We start from the raw sequence: 25,157 nt of genomic DNA, 5'->3' as shown, positions 1-25,157 counted from the left end.
GGGAACTAGCTTTTACGTCAACTCCCCCCAGCACCGGCTCCTGCTCCCTACCTCTGTCTGACAGAAGCTACAAGGAGTTGGGGGGGGGGGAGGAAGCAACTAGTTACATCACTAGTTGACTAATCTCTTACATCCTAGAAAAAGTGGGATGTTTACAGGTGGCTCCAGACTTGCGATGCAATTCGTTCTTGGGGAAGCATCGCAAGTTGGGAGCATTGTAACTTGAACCCTCATTTACAATAGGCACTGTGCACCATCGTAAATGCAGGCCAAAGATGTAAGTCGAGGGTTTTCGGCCCCTTCCACACTTACAAAAATGGTTGTAAGTGAAGGGGGGTCGGAACTCAGGCGGTCACATTTTGGGGGTTTCCTATACAAAGAGCCAATTTATTTTCACTGTTAGTAGTCTTATCTAAGTTTTAAAAAAAAGTCTGCAGTCAAACACTATTAACAAGGAGGATTATATTATTTCTGCACTCTGCAGTACATCTATCCTAAAGCTTGAGTTTACACTGAGACGTGTGTGAAAGTGAAGTTTAGCATATAAGTAGTACTTGATCTCACAAAGTCATAATGCCATCTACACAGTTACCCATCAGAAAAGCAGCAATCTCTCTAATCATTTCACATGGAACATTATCACATCCAATCAAATTACTATGTAATCAAGAGTGTAAAGACAATTTCAATCTAAAACACTTAGTTAGGAGTTGACTTCTTAATGACAACAATCTTCCCAAATACTGCAAGGCCTAGTATCAATTACGATGCATTTTTACCTACAAATTCTCATCCTAATACGCAAGTCAGAGGAAAAATGGCTTCTTGAATTATACTCCAGCGATCACACTAACTTATACATTAATCTCTCAAAGATTAATAAACGAAGTCTCAGGTAAAGTTTTGAGAACTGGTGAATTGCAAATGAGAGCATGTGAATACAGGGCAGCTGAATTGAGATACTAGCAGTTAGTGCCAAACAGCAAGTTTTCTAATATAAAAAATACTGATAACACAGGCTACACTGTTCCTTTTATGCTGGAAGTATCAAAACAGTATCAAAAGCGGCAGCCAGGGGTGGAGCCAAGACATTGGCTGGGAGGAGTGCACTGGCTGGGCAGGTGGCCAGGAGAGGAGCCCTGTGAGAGTCCAAGGTTTGACCTTCTCTGGTCTGGCAAACTTTCTCCTTTGGTTTCAGGAGGTAGCCGAGTTACTGCACAGGATAAACTTAAAAAACAACAAATAGTCTAGATGGTATCATAAGCTTACGTGGACACAGCCCACTTCTGCCACAAAAGCTCATGATACCATCTACATGTTTTGTTAGTCTATAAAGTGCTACCTATTTGTTTAAGTTTCTCTCCTTTGGGACCATTCAAGTCCTCAGGGTGAAGAACCAGGGAAGTCCAACCTATAATAGTTTTCAGTCACTTATAACCATGCCAAATTAACTGTTCAGGCTAAAATGTTCCACGCTCATATCTGCCTCAACCTAAGATAACTTGAAAATTGTATCAACAACTCAGTCATTTCTGAGAATGAATGAAAGGAAAAAATACATTTTGCCACTGTTAAATTCTTAGTCATTTTGTTAAGAAACTCAAGCATGGTTAGGTTTGAAATTCAAAAGGTGGTATTCATTGTCTATTTAAAAAAATCCACATGCATGTCACCAAGATACACGCAGCTGAAAAGAATCATTTACTCATCCTCAGCACATATTTGTTAGAGGCTAGATGTAAAAGTCTCAGAAGAGTCCATCTGCAGCAAACATGCTTCAGTACAGTTCTGTAGGACTGAGCACTATTTTACCCGTCATTTCTCTACAGCCACAAGGTTCTGTGGCACCAGAACTGAAAGCAGAAACGCTGTCCCCTATGCTTCCAGTGTTCCCTGCTGGTGCCCAGACGGCAAATGTAGAAGAAATACTTTTCAGTGAGAAGCAGAGGGATGGATAGGCTAGAGCAAGGGTCAGCAACCTTTTCAAACCAAAGAGCCAAACTACATCAAAATTCAGAACAAGTGGTCAACAAAGAGCCATGTAAGAATGCCCATTTGCAGGATTGAAAATATACAGCTTAATATTATTGATAATTAACATGATTAGTAATTGCGTAAACAAAGCATTGTACTCTCAGACTTTATTTAATGGGACTTCAGCTGCTGCATCTTTTTGCACATTTATTTGAAGTTTACATCACAACTGGTGAAATCCAGCTGCATGCACACATTCAGGCTGTCTTCTGTCAATCTTATGGAGAGGGCTGGGGATGTAGGGGTGCAAGAGTTTGGATTGGAGTATATGAGGGGCTCAGGGCAGGGGGTTTGGTGTGTGATCAACTCAGGGCACAGTGTTTGGGGGTGGGTGTTTGAGGGGGTCAGGGCAGGAGGTTCAGATATATGACAGGCTCAGGATTGGGGTGTGGGGAGTACAGGAGTGTTATGATGCTGTGGCCAGATGGGGGCTGAGCCCCAAATGGGGGCTTTTTGGTCAGGCTTCATTTTGAAATAAAGTAAAATATTATGTCCAACTCAAAAGGTTTCAACATTGTCTTTATTTATGGCAGGGGTGGGGAACTTTTCTTTGATCAGGGGCCACTTCCACAGAAAAATCAGCCAGGGACCACACAAGTAAGAAGCAAAAAAACAACCTCTCCAAAAACCTCCAGCATTCATTGATGTGGTCCCCATCTGAGACACCTCACTCCCCTGGCATTCCAGCCCTATGGAAAGGGAGAAGCAGGGAGGACTGAGGTTCAAGTCCTTCTGGGGTTCCAGAGTTAGTAGATTTTGTGGGCCCCCAGGCTCTGGGGTGGGTCCAAAAATGAGGAGTTCAGTGTGAGGGACAGAGCAGGATAAGGATGGGAGTGCAGAATCTGGGTGGGAGGTAGGGTGCAGGAGCAAGCTGGGGGTAGGTGTTTGGCCGGGGAGAGGAGGGCAGGAGCAGGGTACCGGTGGGTATCTGGCCAAGGGTGAGGGGGCAGGAGTGAGCTGGGGGGCGGGGAAGGATATGCAGGGTCTAGGCAGCACTTACTTGCTTTATGCACCCATGGTACTCTCAGGCTCCCTTGTCCCAGGCAGGGCTTCCGGCTGCTCCACTGGCCGAATTCTGGCCAATGGAGCAGCAACCAGTTCCCCAGCTTGGGAGCTAGCCATGAGCAGAGCTTGACCTTGATGGGATGGGCCCTGAGACAGCGTCAATGAGCCCCTTCAGTCTCTTACACCGCCCAGCGGCAGCCTGGGAGCAGCAGCAGCAGCATCCAGCTCCTATTGCCTCCCCAGCTCAGCTGGTACCTGCTGGTCTCCAGAGACAAGTATCTCTCAGGAAAAATCTGCAGGCAGTGCTAGAAGCAGCACATGTGCCATTCCTTCAGGAAATCCAATCATTCCTTGTCCCCAAAGCTCAGATCCTCCACCATCATGTTAGCCCCGCCCCTGGCCACTAGCCACCCACCCCCCTACCTCAGCCATTAACTTCCTTGGCGCTACCCCTCAACCATTGGCCCTACACACAGTGAAGCTGTGGGCTGACACCACCTGGCTGCTTGTAGATTGCTTGTAATTTCCTGAGAGCATTACAATTGCATATTCAAATATTTAGAAGTTACAAGGGGGATGTGCCCCCTGCTAGCTATGCTTGCCAACCCCCCCCCCCACCCTCTCTTGGGGGTAGGTGTCTGGCTGGGGGGAGGGTGCAGGAGCAGGCTGTGGGTGCAGGGTCTTGTGGAAGAGGTGAGCAAGGGGATGGAGGTGCAGGGTCTCGATGGAGGGATTCTGAGGGGGACGTGTGAGGAGGTTGGAGCTGCAAGGTCTTGGCTTGGGGGGGTATGAGTGAGCAGGCTGGGGGTGCCGGGTCTTGGAATCAGCAGTGAGAGAGGGTTAGGGGTGTGAGAGGCCTCAGAGTGGTGGTGATTGAACAGACTGGGGCCACGCTGGGAGCATGCGCTGGCAATCCAACCTCGCCCCCGCTCAAGCTGAGACCCCGTACCCACACCCCCTTGCTCACCACCCTGCTGAGAACCCACACCGCCAGCCCACTCGCTCACTGCCCTGCCAAATAGCAGGAAAAGACTCCTTGGAGCACCTCCCTGCATTGTTGATCCCCCAGCCAGGGGAGGGAGAAAGCAGCAGCAGCATGCACAGCTGCTTCTTCACTGCAAGCTGGATCCAGTGGGGAGCCTCGGGGCTTTCTCCCGCCCCATCCCCCACAGGGAGCTGGCGCTGGTGCTTCAACCTGGGGGTGGGAGGGAGTGAGGCTGGAGCATCAGCACAGGCTCCCTGCTCTGGTGGGTGGGGCAGAACAGGAGTGAACTGAGCAGTAGAGTGAGGAGGCTGGGTGGAGGGGCAGGAGCGAGGAACCTGCCAGCAGGGTAAGCAAGGAGCTCACCGTGTCCTGCCACTGCACTCGAGGTCCCCCGGGCCACCCCAGTGTGCACCATGCTGCCCAGGGGCTTCCTCCACTTCAGCTTTGCCTGCGAGGGAGGTAGGGGGTGCACAGAGCCCTTTGTGGTGTGGCTGATGCCCTACACCCAGGGCTTTTCCATGCTGCGCCCACTGACAATACAGGCTGCAGCCAGGCAGGCTTTCCCCTTCTCTCTACAACACTCTGAGCTCCCTCAACTCCCCCAGCAGTGGGGTGCCATGCACTCCAGTGAGCACTCACAGTAACCGGCCAACCTGAACTGAGCCCGGGGCCTGCCTCACCACTGCCTCCTCTCCATCCACTGCAGCATCACTGGGGGAACACTCTCTCACTCTCATATTCCCACCCACCCACCTGTTGATGCTGATGTGATAAGGTCATTCTGTCATAGGTCAGGACATTTTTTTTTAATATATAGAAAGAGCCAACGTGCCAAAATTCAAGTTCCTTTTGAAATCTTAAAGCCTCTTCGAGTGCATGTGTGTTATAATACAGTCTTTAGTTAAGTGATCACATTATATTGTCTGCAGAACTCTGCTTCATTTGCTGCACAGCATGATGGGACTCAGAAAAATTAAAGTTGTTGAGGAAATAAGGCAGTTGTCTATATATCTTCCTTCTTATTTGCAGCAGCAGGTATATAGTAAATAAAGCCAATAACTACAGAAAAGCACAGGATATTGTTGAGGTTAAGGCAATTAAATGAATCCTAGAGAACTGGATTCTATCCCTGCTCTGCCACAGAGTTGCTACATGATGATGGACAAATTAAAATCAAACCAAAATTATGTTTCTCAATTTCCAGATATATCACTCCTAAGGACCTGATCTGCAGAAGTGCTGAGGATTGCCCAAAGTTATTGAAAATTGCATTCTGAACATGTGAAGTGCAAACAAAATGCTAAGTTCTCTTAAAAAAATCAGGTTCCAAATATCTAAAGTTAGTGTCGCTAAAATTGGTGATTTCATATGTCGTTTTACCTTGTTTTCTTTGTATCAATTCCTCAGCTGCAGAATGGGAATATCACCATGACTCTCTCTCACAGGAGTGTTATGAAAATTATTTAATATTTTTAAAGCACTCAGTTATTGTAGTGATGAGCTCAGTGAAAAAGTCCATAAGGAACCTAAAAACTTTATTTATTTACCATCTACCCTCAAAATGCAATGAAATGTGGCTACATATTAAATGATTATATGACTATCCAACTATTTGAAACATGCACAGGAGGTGGCAGGTTATCAAATATATATTCACATGGGAACAACCTTAATTCTAGAACTTCTTATTTTTGACTGCTTGACTTTGCAACTTTATAAATCTTAATACTTTTAATGTAGAGATTTTATTTATTTATATATATATATATTAAAAAAATTTGATTGGAGAGGTCACAGAAATAAGTACAGAACCTATAATTTCCCTTTCATATGGTTACTCTGCAGATCTTAAACTTGAAGTAACTTGCCCAAAACACTAAAGGAATTAGCTGCTGGAATAGAAACTCTAGACGCCATATTTTCAGAACTGTTCTCATTAAGATTTGCAGCTAAAATCTAAAATCTCATTTAAATTTTTTAAAAGTACTATACCATACACATTCTTACAAAATCTGCCAACACCCACTAATATTAAGGACCAATAACATTAAAGTATCTTAATGTATACTTAAGATACATTATTTTATTACTGGAGCTTCAGAGGGTAGCCGAGTTTGTTTTTTCTGTAACAGACTAATGGTCTGGTAGCACTTTATAGACTAACAAAATATGTAGATGGTATCATGAGCTTTCGTGGGCACGGCCCACTTCTTAGCCCACTTCTTTTTTGTATCCACGAAAGCTCATGATACCATCTACGTGTTTAGTTAGACTATAAAGTGCTACCAGACCATTTGTTGTTTTTTCTGTAACAGACTAACTCGGCTACCCCCTGAAGCTCCAGTAATAAAATAATGTATCTTAAGTATACTCAGGTTAAACATTGTTGCCACTCTGGGTTCTTTGTGAAGATGAACAATGCAAAGCCAGGTTTCAGTTTCCTGTCTCTGTATCAAATGTTCCTTTAGCAATGCTATCACATCAACATCCAATAAGTAAGTGTTACCAAACAATGCTGCATCATAAGCTCCTTTAAATGCACAAAGTTGAGGGAAGCAGAAGATAGAAAAGGAATGTAGCCATAAAAAGCAGCAGCCAGCAGTATGCAGAGAACTGAAAGAGGACACGGTGTCCCTGACTTTGGTACCATAGGACAAACCTCTAACTAGGATTCATTCAGCTAAAATTGGAGAGATGACACCACTACAGTATAAATGGAGCATCTTATGAAATTAGAAGAGCTCAGAATTATGTGTATATCAGTATAATTTTCACAATACCAGCCTCTCAAATCTTTTGCAGTTTATAACATGCTAACTGCCAAGCATCAACTGATTTTTTGCCCCATTTTTCTTTCACATTCACTTTTGATTAATCATCTATTGAATATTTGCATTCTTGCTTTCAAACTCCTCATGCCATTGATGCAGCATAAGCAAAATGCATTTAAGTTGGATTAGTGCTCTAAATATTCAAAAGCAAGTATTTCTAGCAAGATGCATGGTTTGAAAGGTTTGCTAGCCAAGTTTATAATCTTTGAATTTTGTTTCTGATTACCACTGTTCCAAAAGCAAAGTGCAATTTTCCTCTTCAAAATAGCTCTTACCAGTGTTAAATTCTGCTTTTGAAACATGCCTTTTTTCCAACCAATTAACATGAATTAACTTCCAAATATGAACTGGCTAACTAATAATTGTTTTAGATACCAACAATTCTGATCAGAAAAGGCATTGAAACCTGAAAGCCAAGCCTGCACTGCCTCCAGTAGCCTGTGTGTGCCCACTGCATTAGAGATACCAAATGCCAATCAATATCATAAGTCGGAAAAGCAACCATACATAAATGAATTACAGCAGATACAAAAGAGTATACAATGTTGCATTTATGATATTATGTAATGTCACTATGTAACAAATGTACCTTGATTTAAAGAAGAATTCCATAATAAATATAAACAAGTCCATTTTTATGAAAAATATATGTTTGAAGCCTTTTTAAAAATCCAACTTGGATATATATAATCCATGTTTAATTCTTCAACTTTAAGTTTTTTTAATCTTAAAATCACCACCACCACGCACAATATTAATTTGGAAGCTGACTTCCAAATGTGTGCTGAATTTCCATCCAACACCTCATATTTCTTGCCTTAAAAGCTGAAAGATGGAGCACTGACTTTATAATGAAACAGAACCCGTGCTTTAAGAGATATAAAAGTAGAACTAAAAGTAAATCACCACTTCTGCATATACCACCACTACTGGCTAAAGAAATCCATTGTTGTATAGAGAAGTGGCCGGATTTTAAAAGCTGCTCTGGACTTTGACACAACGTTCATAGGAACTAAACTTTTGAAAAGTCAGGCTGTACTTTACCATAAAGGAGAAGCCACACGTGAAGCTAGTTTTCCCCATTTAGGCAACAATTTCCTCATGTAGCTACAGGTTGAACCTCTCTAGTCCCCAGGCTATACACAGGCAGCAGCATGAGGTAGCAGCAGCCCCTCAGCAGTCTGAGCTCCCTGTGGACAGAGGCTGCTGCAAAGCAGCCTTTGTCTGTGGAGAGCCTGGGCCCACCGCGGACATAGGCTGGTCTGGCAGCAGCCCCATTAGGTGTGGAGGTCCCTGCTCCCCATGCACAGAGGCTGCTCCAAGTGTTTCCTCTGTCCGCAGGGAGCTCGGACCACCCCCAGACAGGGTCTGCTGCTGCAAAGCAGCCACTGTCAGCGGCAGGCCCAGGCTCACCACAGACAGAGGCTGCTTCGCAGAAGCCTCCCCTACTCCCCTCTCCCACGTTGCTGCCTCTGACAGAAGCAGCAATGGGAGGGAGGAGCAGGCAGCACCACTGAGCCAATGCTGGGGAGAATTGGCTTTTAAGCTGGCTTGCCCCACTTGCTGCCTCTGAAGCGTAGGCTTAACGGCTGAGTATAGTTCAGTGACTCTCAACCTTTTTTGTGCCACAGACCAGCAAACTCACAAACATTTGGCAGACCAGTAACATTATTTGCATATTCAATCTGCAAACAATGAATATGCAAATAAGTTCCTGGTACACCTAGCCCCAGCCTAGCTCTTTGCTCCCCAATGCCTAACACCCTTTGACCCCCTGCCACTCCTACACCATATGCCCATTGACCCTTTAACTTCGGACCCTCTACAGCCCATGCCAACACCCTCTTGCCCTGTAACCCCCACCATGCCCCCATCCCACTCCACCCTCACTCACCAGACCAAGGCTGCCCCCTCGAGGGAGCAGGGCCGTTACTGCCGTGTGGGCAGGGAAAGCGACCCTCCTCCTTCATGCCCCCTTATTTCCCAAGCGCATCTTGAGCCCTCATAGGTAGGCAGGGAGATTGCGGAGCCCTGGCTTCCCGCCATTACCAGAGCGGTGGGGGGGGGGGGGGGGGGGAAGGAAGGCAACTCTTGCTCCACCTCATCCTGCCACTGCCTTAGCCCCAGCGCTGCCGCTGGAAAAGCGGCTGCCTGGACAGGAGAGAAAGGGAAGTGGAGTCCTAGAGAAAAGCAGCTGCGTGGGCAAGGGGAGCAGCCACTGGTGGTGCATGCGCCTCCCTCCTCTGGGCCCCTCCTTCCTCAAACGCACCTCCCCAAGCATGGAGTGGGGAGGGGGGAGGAAGGCGCCTCCTGCTGCTGCCACCCAACTCACCACAGCTGCCAAAGGTGAGCTGCTGGGAACAGCTGGTTTGAGCTCGGACAGCCACAGCAGCCTGGAAGCCAGCGGTTCACAGTCCAGTAGTTGGGAACCACTAGCATAGTCAACTGCTCATTTACATCCCTACTCTCTAGTCTGGCACACTCTGGGTCCAGCAATATCCATGGTTCAGCATGATTTCAGTTAGCCAGATGTCCACATATCATGGATGTGGCCAGGTGTCCCACAGTCCCATAAAATTTGTTTACAGCCACCTGTCCTGGCTCTCAGTGCTGTTATTTAGCTCTAATTTACCATTCAATGTCTTCTAAGAGCCCAGTAAGCATTGGTAATGCTGCTACACAATACTGACCTCCCATGGTTTGGCAAATTCTCTGGTTTGGCACTGGTCAGGTCCTGAAGGTGCCAGACTGGAGAGGTTCAACCATTATACAAAGGAATAAACTGAGTGATCTACCAATCTCAATGCTACCCTAGCACATTTTTAGACAGATGGAGACAGAAGGAGTTTGAGTTCTGAGGCGAGGCTCTTCACTTATACACAGCTCAGCTTCTGATAGAAGATATTAGGAAAAAAACTGCTCTGGAAAGCTTATACCTACAGTCTATGCTCCTACAGTTTCACTGATTAATTATTCAAGATAGCCAGATCAAAGCTCTCTCAAGTAGGTGTACACACATGACAATCAGGTCTGACTGCAATGCAGACATACCCAAAAGGAGGCCTAACCCTGAAAGAAACTGGAAAAAGAAGATGGATTTTAGATGAATTGAGAGGCTGATCAGAATGTGTCATGCGCTCAGAGACAAGAGATGAAAATCAAAAGCCAAAAAGAGACAAAGCCAAACTCACTTGAGATATCACTAGAAAGGTTAAGTTTAGGTAAGAAAATATGAATTTAGGTCTTATTTTAAATTCACTCCTCTAATCCTTTTGGACAAAATAAATAATCCTTTGTTTTCATGAAAGCTGTTTCTGTATCCCTACAATTGGGTGCTATCACAGGCTCCCAAAAGGAAACTCTTGCAGAGACCAGCTCTCACTGGACCTGCTGAATTAGTCAAGGCCATTAACCACGGCCTGTAATCTGGAGACCCAGCTAGAGAGTGGCTGAATGGCAGTATTGGAGGGATGGACTTACCATATTAAAGAGATTTACTCAGGGGACTGGAAGATGGTCTCAGTGGGGGCAGCCTATCCAAGGTCCCTCACACTGAGATTACTTTGACAATTCTTACAGGAGTCTCTCTGCATGAACATATGGTATATCTGAGGCATATACTCCTGCCAAATGTGTTCTACAAAAATCTGGCCATTGTTGTTCTAAGACAATGAGTAGTGTCTTTCTCGAATCAAAGACTAGACAATAGGAAAGTGGAAACACCATATAATTCCAGTATTCAGTTTAAAAAAAGTTATGATTTGAATTGCCTTGCTTTTGCATAAACACTACCTAGCTCTTCAACCTTTACTCTTGTTATAGACACATGCATGACACTCAAAAAGCAACAGTCTTCCTGTAAGTAATTTTTTTTAGATGAGAGAAAAGGAAAAGAGAATGTTCATTAGTATATTACCGAGAAATCATCCACCATGAAAGAAGTAAAGGCTGAAGAAGGCTGAGAAGAAATAAAAGAAGGCTGATAGGACATGGTGCAAAAAGTGAGTTTTGATAAGCAGCATCCTGATTAAAAGGGTAGAAACTGAGAACCAGTGCCAGGTAACACAGCATCTGGACCAGCAAGATTGCATTGTAGCCCAGCATTAGGAACTATATAAAGGTTGGACCTCCTTGCTTTGATATCCTCAGGATCTGACAAGTCCCAAAGCGGGGAATTTGCCAGGTATGGGGAGGTCCCCTGCCACAGCCCCTCAGGCTGCCGCCCCTCCCTGCCACCAGTTATTCCACCCCAGCTGGCATGCAGCCCTGACCCCACTGTCACCTAAACAGCATGCAGCCCTAGCCCCACTGCCACCCAAGCTTCCATGAGACCAGCTTCATCCCCGCAGCTGCCTGGGCTGCCGTGGCACTCACTCCACTGCCAGGTGTTGGACTGCCCCAGCTGAGCTAGCTCAACTCTGCTAGCACCAGCCCCCTGGGCTCCCAGCAGCTGGCCCTTCTGTCCCAGGGCTCTCTCGTGCAGGAACGTCCATGGTCCTACCGGACCACAGATGTTACCAGATCCAAGAGTGAGTTTAGGGAGGTGCAACTTATATCACTATCTTTTAAAGCCTTTAATGCAAGATTTTTCATCAGTCTAAGCAAATTTTAAAAACACTGCACATTTTTATTTTGGTAAGTTACAATTAAAAGAATATTCACATTAACAAGTTTAGAGCATTTATTTACTATATGCTATGGACAGCACTAGATTAAAACATAATTTTGGGATGTTTAACAATAGACAAAACATTAGTCAATTAAAATCATTTAGTATTAATATTGTGGTTCTTTCAACTTGTGATTTATGGGGAGATTTTTTTTAAGCCTTTTGCTCTTTGGTTAGATAAAGTAATGAAAATAAATTAATTTCCCTTTGATTTTCATGTAGTCCACAATACATTTGTATTGGAAATAATGCAGCAAAAACATAACCCAAAATAAGTTTTCAGGTTTTCATAGAAGACCTTCCTATGAGTAGATTGTGCAAAACTTGCACAAGTGAATTTTGGGGACTAAATTACCAGAAAGTATCCCTCTAAAATGAAAGAGTTCTATTTAAAAAACTAGTTTTCGGTAACTATGAGATCTCCCACTTAGGACAGAAAAGTAATTCAGCACCTGCTCATTTCTCATTATAAACAAGCTATTCAGGATTAGAGGCCAAGATGCTTTCTTCTGCAGCTGCAGCTGACATTTCACTTAGAAGTAAACTTACTCTCACATTACGGATGTTAGCACAATAAACTGCTGTTCTCCTACTCCAGGATTATAACACAATGAAGTTATATCAGTGTTTGATGGTAATTTTACATAGTAAACTAGTGTAGAACAGAAAATCTCTGCTTCCAGCAACATAAACTAGACCAAGGAGGATGCTTCAATATTGACCTGTATTGGAAGACCTGTATTGGAAGAACATATCTGAAAGTTACTCAAGTGACTAAATAAAGACTGCATTCAGTACTTCAGCAATTTCTTGAAAACACCATACAATTTCAAAAAAGTATATTTCAATTTGTCTATTTTCAGGCAATTGAGGCTTTTATAAAATAGTCAACCATTACATTTTAAGGAAAGCAATAAGTTGAAATAGCTTTTTATTTGAAAACAATGGTTTCAGCAGCTCCAATTATCCCAGCAGACCCTTTTAGCAATAACGAATGCTTTTTTTTTTTTTTTTTTTTAAATACTAATCTGGTAGAAACCATGGTCACACAACATCTACCCATCTGGATGCTGCAGAAATACAGAATACACTCCCACACAGCATTAATGTGATTATCAGTCTGAAAAAATACCAGTATTCCAAGTATAGTGGTGGTAATAAAAATACTCTCTGTTCATGTCTGGTCCAGAAAACTGGACAAAAATACAGATAACATTATGGTATCTGCACTTACTGCCAAGCTACTGAGGACTGTTCTGGCTGATTTCCCAAACTCTGAAAGGCAGATGGACACACCTAAATATCAACAACTTTTAAACAGAAATGTGTCAAATCCTTACAAGACATTAAGGCTCAAACATGGACAAAAACAGAAAGTAAACGAGGGAGGAGGAGGAGTACAGGCAGTCCCCGACTTACGTCGGATCCGCAGTTACGAACACAGCTTTTCTCCCTCCGGAGGACACGGACTGCAGGACCCCGTGGTCCTGCCGCCCGTGTACTCCGGGGCGAGAAAAGCTGCAGACCAGGAAGACGGGGAGCAAAGCCGCGGAGGAGCTGGGGCTGTGGGGCAGCCCAGGCACGCCTGGGCTGTCCCGCCGCCGGCTTCCCCCGCCGCTTTACAAAGCCTCGGGGGAAGGCGGCGGCAGGACAGCCCAGGCGCACCCGGGCTGTCCCGCTGCGGACGTGCTCCGAGGCTTTGCTCCCCGTCTCCCTGGTCTGACCAGCAGACCAGGGAGATGGGGAGCAAAGCCTCGGAGCACGTCAGCAGTGGGACAGCGCGGGGGGCCTGGACTGTCCCGCTGCTGGCGTGCTCTGCGGCTTTGCTCCGCGTGTCCCAGGTCAGCAGACCAGGGAGATGGAGCAAAGCCGTGGAGGACTTGGGGGTCCCCACCCCCGTCTCCCTGTCTGCTAGGGGGGAGGGAGGGTGCAGCTAGTGCCCCCCCCCAGCAGACCAGGCTTTTCTTGCCTACCCCTGGCGTAGAGCAGCTGGGGGCTGCCGGGTTGGTCCCGCAGCGCTGCTCCGGACCAACCCGGCAGCACCCCAGCTGCTCTGCCCCAGGAGTCCTGATTCAGCCACTGCTGGTCAGTTTCAGCAGCGGCTGAATCAGGACGCCTGAGGCAGAGCAGCTGGGGTGCTGCTGTGTTGCTCCAGTAGCGCCGAGGGGCCGCGCTACTGGAGCAACCGAGCAGCACCCCAGCTGCTCTGCCCCAGGCGTCCCCAAGTCAGCCGCTGCTGAAACTGACCAGCGGCTGACTACAGGAAGCCCGAGGCAGAGTTGCTCTGCCCCAGGCTTCCTGGAATCAGCCGCTGATCAGTTTCAGCAGCAGCTGACTTGGGGACGCCTGGGTTTCTTAAGTTGAATCTGTATGTAAGTCAGAACTGGCATCCAGATTTAGCCGCGGTTGAAACTGATCAGTTTCAGCAGCGGCTGACGCCAGTTCGGACTTACATACAGATTCAACTTAAGAACAAACCTACAGTCCCTATCTCGTACGTAACCCGGGGACTGCCTGTAATTTGTAATGGAAGTATGACCATTTTATGATGAGCGTGAACAGGGAAGTAGCATTACTAAAAGAGGTTGAATACTTCTCTCGACTAAATGAAAGCCACCAAGAATACTACATTACGAAAAACAATGAGACAGGTTATGTAAGGTTACAGGAGTAACCTTACATAACCTTTTGCCCTAGGCTGTGGAGGTCAGTGTAGAATTTGTTCTAGCCTTTCAGCAGGCTGCAGGTTAGGGCCCAGCACCAAACACACTCTGAAAAGCCTTTTTAGCTAAAATCTAGGATAGCCAAAATCATCTCTTTCCAAATGACGTTCTTAAACATCAAGGCTGAAGCATGAAATTCTAACGAAGGGCAAAGTTGGGGGGAAAATTCAGATTCAACATTTTTGCCCAAAATTGAAGACTTAGGCCAACTAATTGTTTCAGTTAAATTCCAAAAATGTCACCATGTTTGATATTATCTAAACAAAACGTTATGACTTCAATTTTACTTCAATTTTCTTAAAAGTTACAAAAGGTATAGAAGCCGAAAACAAAATTAAAAGGCTTCAACTTTGGTAAAATTAAATATGAAAGACGTGATTTTTGTAAAAAAAAAAAAAAAAAAAAATCTCAAGTAATGCACCTCAAAATAAAAACCTTGATTTTACACATGACTCATGCACTAAGAGTCCTCTCAAAAGCAACAACATGGAATGAGTCAGTAATTAACATCAATTTACGGATTGGACTGCTGAACACTAAGGCTATGTCTACACTACCTTTTAAATAGGTATAACGTATGTCACCCAGGGGTGTGAATAATCCACCCTCTCCCAAGCAATGTATGTTACACTAAACTAATGCTAGTTTGGACAGCGCTATGTGGTGGGAAGAGTTTCTCCCACCAGCTTAGCTGTCACTGCTCACTGGGAATGGAGCAATTAAGTCGATGCGAGAGCTCTCCCCCATCAGCTTAGAATGGCTGTATTAGAGAGTTTGTAATGGTTCAGCTGCACTGATACAGCTGCACTACTGTGAGCTCTCTAGTGTAGCAACAGCTTCAGACTCGCACCTTGACTTGAAAAGAGTTCTGTAAAATGAAGGTAATGCTGTGCCTTAGAGCATAGGATAACAAAAGAACCAGAATAGCTTCTGTCCCAGTTACACATGGAACAACATTAAAATTAGTTTAAGTACATGCGTCAAGAGTGATGGACCAGACATCAAAAAAAGATTTATCATGTGTCACTAAAGTAAGCTAAATTAGAGTGAAAATTAATATCCTGAAATCATAATGAAATCAAAGTGCTGCTACAGCATAAGTTATTTCTACTTACTTTGATCAGCATAATTTTTTGCTTTCAGTTCAAGCTGTCGAGTTTGTGATTCTAATGATTCCACTCGAGTCTGTAAGTCCTTTTTTTCTTGTTCTTGAGAATCTTCAAATTCAATGAATTTCTGACAGACAAAAAACAAACAAGATATTAATTAGTGTGATTAGACACTGAGCAACAAGGTAAGATTTTTCAAAGAGGCCAGAGTCAGTCCTCTAAAGCTCACAAATGCAAAGGAGGTCGGTAGCTAACTCCCTCGGGCCCTTTTGAAAACCCTGGCATAATTTTTACTAAGATGCATATATGGTAGTTTACTTTTATTATAAAAGTAATGTTATTAGTTAATTTAATTACTTTTCCTGAAACACCAACCTGCAACTCTTCAAATGATTTAGATACCAAAAAGTAGTTCTCACTAACTAGCATGCCCACTTTTCAAAGTCTGAACACACCTAAGTTAGGGTGACCAAATCTGCAAACTAAGCTCATTACTTCCTCTTACCTTTTACATGTAATTATAGACATTTTTATTTCTACGCTAACAGAGCGGCATTTTTTGCTTTTAAAGATATTAAACCTATCACCAGCCTGCCATTGGATCTGTTCAATCCTGTTCATACTACTGTTCATCATGCTGAAACAGCTATTTATGAGCCCATGAAACTACAGTTACGATCTTAGAACAGTTTCATTTCCATAAACTAATCTCAATAGACGGACTTTCATTCCCTAATGTGGTAAGCAGCCTTTGGGAACCAAGGAGGTTTCACTTCACAGAAAGCTGATGTACAGGCAAGAGTTTATAAAAAGAAGTCAATCTATGAACCTGCACTTGAATACTATTTTCAGTTTAAGTTCATAGTGAAGTTCACAGCATACTATTTACTTTATGTAGCAGTCCACTGTTCATTTATGGAGCATTTTGTCCAAATTAATTTCCCTTGATCACTTGCCCTATAAAAAGTGTAATCTAAAAACTTTAGAGCAGTGCCACATAGGCTAGCAGTCCTCTACAACTACACTTGACTTCCAGCTCAAAGTATAAACACATAGTTAGTGAGCATCCTAAAATGTTCTGTAAGACCAACTGAACATAGGTTGAAGTGAGAAGCAGAAAAAACAGAAAACATGACTTAAGGAAAAAATGTCAGCAGCACAGCTACAGTTCAGTTAGAATTACATCCAGGAGTCAATTATTATAGTACTTACATCTCCATCTGATAGTTATTACTATTCAATAGTCCATGACAAGTTTGTGATCTGAATCCAAGGCAATTCCTATATGGACATTATGTAAAATTAATTTGTACTAGTAGCTGAAATCCCATGTAGTCATACATGTGGGGCAGCTGGGCCAACTAATCAACTATCTGTGTTGTCTCCCTCATACAATAACTAAATAGCAAAGTGTACATTATTAGTAATCAACTCTCATACAAATCTTATTAACTTTAATACTAAGCGGACAGATGGATGGGCATTGATATTCATAAGACTGCAAAGTTTTAAATTGGGAGTTAAAAATATGAAAGTTAAAAGCATTTAATGAAAGTTTTCTAGATCAGTTGTTTTGGGTGCATGAGAAAGCAAGTAAGCCAAGTATAACTGAGAGAGTAGCGTGATAAAGCAAGTTTTAGTAGTTTGAATATCAAGAGTCCAACAATCAATACTTAATTGATTTGATTCTTTCAGGTATGGCTGGAAAATAACACCTTGGAAATCATAAAGTAGTTGAGTTAACTTCATTTCATAGTAATAAATACAATATTCTAGTATTAAGCATACACAATAATGAAGATAAGAGACTACAGACAGAAAGCTAGAACAATATTACAGAACCGATGTGACCTTATCTTCTTACATTGTTTTTTTCTAGCTCCTGACTAATGTATGGAAGTGAGATTAGCAGGAGGAAGTCAACTGGATACAGAAATGTGCATAATAAACTAAATTCAAAACTATGCAGAGAGCGAGCACGAGAACTAAGTATCTTTAGGGGTGACAAGTCTTGGGCTTACCATCTGCACAAGATGAAATTCACTCATTTAGTATTTTTGTAGGTGATGGGGCTTCAAAAGTAGACAGAAAAAAATTTGAGTGGTAGGTGAAGTTTTGACCACTCAACAGAACGTTTCCAGTACAAAGAATTTTACTCAAACTGACCCAAATGCCTAAAAAAGGGTGCTCCCTCTAAACTGTGTGGCAGCACAGCTTCACAGGTGATTAATCAGCCACATCCAGTCAAAGGCTCAGGGCTCCATGCTGACTCAGGTCCTTAATTTAATTTTTGTTTTTCATTTAAATCATTGCTCTGGGGTGGGGCTGGGGCTGAATGATTCAATATGCAGCTTGCCCCTCCCCTCCCCCAAAGGGGTTTACCCCAGCCCTCTCTCATAGCAGCAGGTTGGAGCAAGGTGAGAAATGCCTCTCTATGGCTATTGCAGCTCTTGCAGGCACAGCCAGGGAAGGGGTACATGTCCCCTAACTGGGGTAGATCCAGGTTCTTCTGGTCCCTGCGCCTCCCCACAAGTCAGAATGAGGACTAAAGATGTTAAAATACACTTATCTGGTTAATCGTATAGTCAATATAATTTGTATCTACTATATGAGTAGTTGATAAGCACCGCTCTGCAGAGCCGCAGTGGGGTAACTCCAGGAGCCAACTTGAGCTGGGATTGAGCATTCCTGACTCCTTCCAGCTCAGGAGCAAACCAGCACAGAAGTTCTACATTTTAAATGTAGTAAGAGCAGCAGGGCTCTTACTACAATGCAGAGGCACAACGATTAGCATCCACCGGGATGCTCAGTCCTGGCTTGTGCTGAGTTCAGCAGCCTCCGTTTGTGGTGGACAACCCTGTCTGCCACAGTCAGGGCTGGCCATGGGCAGAGGCTGCTCAGGTACTGTGATCAGGGACTGCTTGGCAGCAACAGCACCTGTCCTCAGGAGGGGGCACGGCTCCCTGCTGGGACTCCTACAGACGGGTTGCTTTGAAGCAGCATCCCCTATTCCCTCCTACTGCCTCTAAGAGAGGCAGCGGGGGGATAGGAGGCACCCCAGAGACAGTGCTGGGGGAAAGCCATCTTGTAAGGTGGCTCCCCCCAGCACTAGCTCCTGTCCCAACTCCACCCCCCTGCTGCCTCACAGAGGCAGCAAGGGGGGGTGCCACAGAGAGCACAGGACAAGCACTGCTTGAGTTCTTGCTCGCCCAATGCTCCCTGAGGCACTTTTGTACATTTCAAAAGCAGAAGTGCCCTCAGTGGGAACTGGCATGAGCTGGGACTGAAGCAGTCTCTGCTCACACCATTTCCCCGCTGTGCCTCAGCCTCCCCTGTCTCCTGCAGGTACAGTGCTACACTGGCTCCTGCTCCTTGCTGCCTCTCTCTGATAGAGGCAGCCAGGGGAGGGAAGCGACTAGTTGAGTTGCTACTTGACTATCCAATAAACAAATACTTATTGGATAATCGACTAGTCTCTTACATCCCTGGTGAGGACTGCAGCAAACTGTACACTTTCCTTTCACTCCTTGATGAAGGGGCATAGTCAGCAAAGTTCCCATACAAATCAGAGGCAGGGTGGAAAGAACTGCAGTCTGCCCTCCCCGCAAAGGGCACCTAGGAGTCTCAAGGCTGGAGCAGTCCCAGGTAGGGAAGGGGAGTGGGAGACCAGCCCCTTTCAACTGCTTGATGATTGTCTCTTTTTTTTATATGGTTTTATGAGAGGCAATGCTATTCCAGGCACATCCAACCCCTTCCCTTGGTTGAAGTTATAAGAGGAAGCTGTATACCAAATTTGGTGGTCCAAGATCTCCTAAATGGTAAGAGTTGGAACACAGATACACTGACAGAAGCACAGATTAACTCTCTCAAATATATAGCAGATGAGCTATCACAAAATTTGAGCTTACTGATAAAGGGAAACTTAGGGAAAGAAAATTCATAACACTTTATAAAAGCATTTCATTTTTGATTAAACCAAATTATGTAAATGCACTGTTTTCCAGTCATACTTTTAGCTTGAACAAGAGCGCTTTCACACAAGCTGTTACATGGCTATCACAGGACGTAGTGGTGTTCATATGACAGTGCTTGGAGCAAAATGTTGAGAGAAGCAAGAACAGCTGATGCTGAAAGACAGGTAAACATGTTTTGCGGTTCTCTGCTTTATATATAAGCTCCCTTCAGTAAACTTAGTTTATACCAGTATTCCTATGAACTGCTGGGAGACAGTGAGGAGTTTAACTTTTTTTCCTTTATTTTAGGAATATGCACTTGTGAAATGCATGGTATAAAAATGACCTGAAATCAGAAACATATAACTTGCCCTTTCAAGCGTTTTCTAGGTACCTATCTTCACTGCACCCTCGTAAGGCAGTTAAATCTCCCATTTTGCACACTGCAAAGTAAGGTATTTAAGTGATTTGCCCAACATCTCAATGCATCAACAGCAAAACCAGGAGCCATAAGTTCTCCAATGCATACTCCATTCACTTGATTATTACTGAGCTCAAATAAAAAATTACAAATTGAAAGTATGTGACATTCAAATTGTCACATCTGGATACAAGTTTACTCTTGTAAAACAAGAGTAGGATTTGACTCATTGCTGAAGACATTAATTTTAAATATTTAACACTTAACCTGACACCATAAGCAGAAAAACTTTAGCCGTCTTCCTCATTATTTCCAATTAACTTAGGATACTTAAATCCATTTAGTGGGAGAGTGGAAACTAATTCTCTTTTCATACCTACAAAAAAAAAACACACATTAAGGATGTCAGGTTTCAAGAATAGGTTCATTTAGTAAGTTGTAGGGGCAAGTCTATTAAACTCATACCACAGAATTTTTCTTTACTGAAAAAAATGGATTATGTACTGTTTATAAGCCCAGTTGTAACACTGAGTCACATCAGTTACATTGTAAAGCTCCTGTAACAATTTTCTGCCAGCTACCATGTCCAAACATAGACCGATGTGCTCCGATGGGAGCTACACAGCCTAAAGCATGGGTTCCCAAACTGGGGTGCGTGCCCTCCGGGGGGCCGTGAAGGAATTCCAGTGGCAGCACAAGGCGACCCAGCCCTCTTCCCCCCTCCCCCCCCCCCCAGTAAGTTTTACTGCTATTTTTGTTTTTTGTCCCCGGTCAGTTCCTCCCTCCCAACATGTTTTGCTGCTATTTGGGGAGAGCGTGAGGGTTTCTCAAAAATCAAAAAGGGGGCGTGATGCTGAAAAGTTTGGGATCCACTGACCTCAAGTATATTTATACATAAGATACAGAAACATAAGAGTTGTTTTCTTCCTCTTCCTTATTTCTTTGTTGCTCGGTACTTTGGTTATACTAGAACCTTTAACCAATTTTCCTAACGCTCACTTTGTAAATATAAAATGCCACAGTAGTAGTTACATGCAAAGCATTGGCAAAATATCCAGATAACCCATTTTCTCAATTTTCATGTTAAACCATGCATATCAAGTTATGCAGATGGCTCCTTACTGATTATGAAAACTGATCATATGCATCAGTCATTAAAGGAATGACTGGCACCCAAAATGTATCTTTAAGAAGCAGATTTTTATCATTTTTGGAAATCATTACTGAAAGAAAACCACACTCACAACTTGCATCAATCACACAAAGCTAATGAAGAAGAAATCCAACAAAAATGGGAGCTTCCTGATTGAAAAAAACTGAGGCAAAAAAGACTGAGTGAAGAAACAACATGCATATGTATTATGAGGCTCCTACAATGAATACATTTCCTATAATGGTAGTTAGAAAAGGGAAGATTATTCAGAATAGTCAAACTTGGCAAATCAAGAAATATCAGGCTTTTATGAATATGGAAAAATACCTTCATCATTAGGTCAACTAAGCAATGGGGTTCACAAAAAATAAAACAAAGAATCATTAAAACCTGTTACAGGCATTGTTACAGGCTGGGGACCGAATGGCTAAGTAGCAGTTCTGCGGAAAAGGACCTGGGGATTACAATGGATGACAAGCTGGATACGAGTCAACAGTGTGTCCTTGTAGCCAAGAAGGCTAATGGCATATTAGGGTGAATTAGGAGGAGCATTGCCAGCAGATACAGAGATGTGATTATTCCCCTTTATTCGGCTTTGGTGAGACCACATCTGGAATACTGTGTCCAGTTCTGGGCCCTACACTATAGAAAGGATGTGGACACATTGGAGAGGATCCAGCGGAGGGTGACCAAAATGATTAGGGGGCTGGAGCGCATGACCTATGAGGAGAGACTGAGGGATTTGGGTTTGTTTAGTCTGCAGAAGAGAGGAGTGAGGGGAGATTTGATAGCAGCCTTCAACTTTCTGAAGAGAGGTTCCAAAGAGGATGGACAATGGCTGTTCACAGTAGTGATGGATGACAGAACAAGGAGCAATGGTCTCAAGTTACAGTGGGAGAGGTAGGTCTAGGCTGGATATTAGGAAAAACTATTTCACTAGGAGGGTGGTAAAGCGCTGTAATGGGTTACCTGGGGAGGTGGTGGAATCTCCATCCCTAGAGGTTTTTAAGTCTCGGCTTCACAAAGCCCAAGCAAGGTTGATTTAGTTGGGATTGATCCTGCCCTGGCAAGGGGCTGGACTAGATGACCTCCTAAGGTCTCTTCCAGCTCTATGATTCTAAAACCAACTATTCATTAAAAGAAAGTGATAGCACAAATCTGTAACTCATGGACCTTCTGTTCACTTTATTCCTGGTAGTTACCCTTTTATAGAAGCATCTTTGCATAAGGGCAAGATTTTTTTTTTAATGGGTGCTATGACTGCATTTGGAAAATGCACATATATATTTGATTGTATCATGCATCTTTCAACAAGATAATCATAAATGATGTGCGAGTACTACAGGTGTGTGTTCATGTTGAAAGGACAAGCAGCATGTTCACATGTGAAAATACTACTTTTAAGATAGTTGCTGTTTCAGTGACTATCTGTAAGGACTTCTGCTGCACCCGAGCAATAATTTTAGTCTGCATTACAGTGGTCACTACAATTAACTTATAGAAATAGAACCTTACTATACTACCACAAATACCTGCTAGTTTGAGACTTCCGAAGGGTCCGTAAGAGCTGAAAAAACAGTATCACTTTTTTCTGTGCTTTATTCTAGTTTCTGCTCCACATTGCTGAGGCCTCTTTTTCATATTCCATCAACATATGAACTATCCTTACAATACTCATGAAAATTTACCAGACAAATAAAATACCCCTCGTCCTTTTCACCTTGATAAAGTTAAATTTAATCAATAATAAACTCATTCACCTAACATTAATGAGCAATTATAATTTTGCAAATCTGACATAGAAATTGATCATAATCTTTCTATTGGTTTGGACAAAAACTAGATGCGGGTCTTTAAAGAAAATATTTGTTTATTCATATACATTCTTTATAACTTTTTTAACCCATCCTTCGTTTGAAATCTTCTTGCCTGCTCATCTGTGACATGTAGTAATTTGTACCGTAACCTCTTTTCATACAAATATAGAACTATTTGCATTGCACTGCAATGGTTAGTTTTACTGAGATTGTAAAACAACTTATTCCAAGTTAAAACAAGACAATACTGCTATGGAAAAAGACTAAATTTCAGTAACAACACTTTTCAGTTTTCAAAATTATAAAGTAAATAGAAGAACATGCAGGTAAGTGCAGGGCAAGAAACCTATGTCTGGAAAATAGACTTTAAGTCAGGTGGCTAAATCAAGGATGTTGATGTCACTGATTTACTACTGGAATTTCAGATAGTGTGTCAGAAAATAAAAGCAAATTTCTGGAATAGTATTGTTCGTTTTTTTACACAAGGGATGCTTTACACATTTCTACATTCTCAGATAAGAAACTGGATGAACTACATTGACACACAGAACCATTGCTTGTCTCATCTGATATCATCACTGAAGGACTTTGCTACTGAACAACCTGTAGGCATCATTTGTTGCTCAGCTGAAGCTTCTATGCACCAGCTCAGGGAGTTACTGCCTGAACAGTACTTCCTCTTTCTATACACAACATGATGTATTATTTTTAGTAACATCCACCTCAGATATGTATAAGGAATGATAATTAAAATAATTATTGAGTGCCTTAACTTTAGAAAATTGACAGTGGCGTTGTTTAAGATACTGAACCATTTAATGTTTAGTTCCTTGGTTAGTGTCACAACTGGTACTGTTCTTCTGTATAACCCATGTGAATAAAAGAAAAACAATCTTCTAGAGATGTTCTAGTCACTTAGTTTAAGAGCCCCCAAAGAAAGAAGAGCCCCATAAAAGTGGAAGCTGTGGACTAAGATTAACTGTTATCAACTCTGTATTGTCCTTTTCTAACCACAAGGTTCAAAAAGGAGGAGGATACTAAGCGCCAATACAGTATGAAAAAAAGGGGAAAATATCTGGTCCCCACTGCTAAAAAAGAGCCACTTGTTTAGCTATGATTTAGATGGGTCATATGACTATCTCTGCACCTCGGATGATTTGGTATGAAGTTGAAAGTCTGTGTATGAGCTACCTTGTAGTGGAAACGAGTGACGACAACCTAATGCAGGGTAGGGCCGCTTGGGGAAGAAGGTATTAAAAGCACCCTGGCACCTTGCCCTGCGAGGTGGAAGCGAGTCCTCCCGGGGGAAGAAACTCGAAGCCTCCACCCCACTCCCAGAAAGGGAAACACGGCTTAGGAAACATGCCGAGGGGCCCCCACCTCGTCCGCCCGGCTCCTACATTGCTCTCTCACTGGAGCATCCGAGCGCGGCTCCCTTGCCCGCCTCGGCCTGTTCCACTGCCCAGGACTGCCCACTCCCCTCGGCTGTGCCACGGACCAGTCCCAGACCCCCCCCCCCCAGCGCTGCCTCTAGCTCCTGCCGGCGGAGCAGCCGGCCCCAGCGGCCCCTCACCTCCTCGGCCTGCTTGCGCAGCGCCTTCTCGCGCTCGTACTGGGTGAGCAGCTGCTCGTTGTCGTCCCGCAGCAGCTCCAGCTCCACGCTGGCCTCCTGGCTGTGCGCGCAGACCGAGTCCAGGTTCTCCAGCACCGCCACCACCAGCGGCATCAGCTCGGCCACCACCTCCTCGTCGTAGCGCCCGATCAGCCGCTCGAACTCGCGGTAGATGGAGCCCGCCAGCCCCGACACCCGCTCCGACATCATGGCCGGGCCGGGGCCGCCCGGGTCTTCCTGGTACACCACGCCGTCCGCCAGCTCCATGGCCTCGGTGCCGCCGGCGCGCCTGGCTCCTTCCCTGACAGGGCCCGGCCGGGCGGCGGCAACAGCTCTCGGCGCCTCCCCCTCTGCGGCGAGGCCTCGCCTACAGCGCGGGCGCACGGCACTGACCTCAGCCACAGCGCCGAGGCGGGGCAGCGGCGTCACGCGGACAAGGGCGTGGTCGCGTGCGGGGAGAGGAAGGGAAGGGCAGGCGCGTCGCCGGACTCACCCCAGCGCAGGCGCAGAAGCCGGAGCGTAAGGGGCGGGGCGTGCGTCAGAGGGCGGGGCCTAGGGGGGGAATGTGGGTCAGAGGGAAAGGGCGGGGCCTAGAAGTAAAAGGGGAGGGGCCCAGTGGTGCTAGGGTGACAGGCTGAGGGAGGGGCTTAATGGTGGGAAAGGAGTAAGCGGGGTCAATTGGCTGAGAGTGAAAAGGGGGTGGGAGGCAGGGAGAGGAGGCTGTCAGGGCAGTAATAAAGTGACCTTCCAGGGTTGGCTCCACTAAGGGAAAAACGCCCATGTCAGATGATTAAGCCTTTAGGGGCTAAAGGCCAGAGAACAGGAGAATGGGGTGGGGTGAAGAA

General features: G+C 44.4%; 1 protein-coding gene across 5 annotated transcripts in view; it reads right to left on the bottom strand.

Moving 5' to 3' along the window:
* Positions 1-24,797, bottom strand: part of SPAG9 (sperm associated antigen 9) — a 131,684-nt gene extending 106,887 nt beyond the window's left edge. For 2 of the 5 annotated variants that reach the window (XM_075903795.2, XM_075903798.2), the window contains exons 1-2: positions 24,274-24,796; positions 15,363-15,483 (exon numbers count right to left, since the gene is read on the bottom strand). In XM_075903795.2, coding sequence (XP_075759910.2) covers positions 15,363-15,483; positions 24,274-24,579 — 427 coding nt within the window. In that variant the 5' untranslated portion in view covers positions 24,580-24,796. Of the gene's footprint in view, positions 1-15,362; positions 15,484-24,273 lie in introns of those variants that run through there. The other 3 variants (XM_075903797.2, XM_075903799.2, XM_075903800.2) reach the window with 3 other exon arrangements.
* Positions 24,798-25,157: the final 360 nt, after the last annotated feature.

This window comes from Pelodiscus sinensis, chromosome 20 (genome assembly GCF_052426305.1).
Source record: "Pelodiscus sinensis isolate ZL-2025 chromosome 20, ASM5242630v1, whole genome shotgun sequence".
Lineage (NCBI taxonomy): Eukaryota > Metazoa > Chordata > Testudines > Trionychidae > Pelodiscus > Pelodiscus sinensis.
Note: the sequence above shows the minus strand (reverse complement) of the source record. Positions and strands in the feature narration are given on the sequence as shown.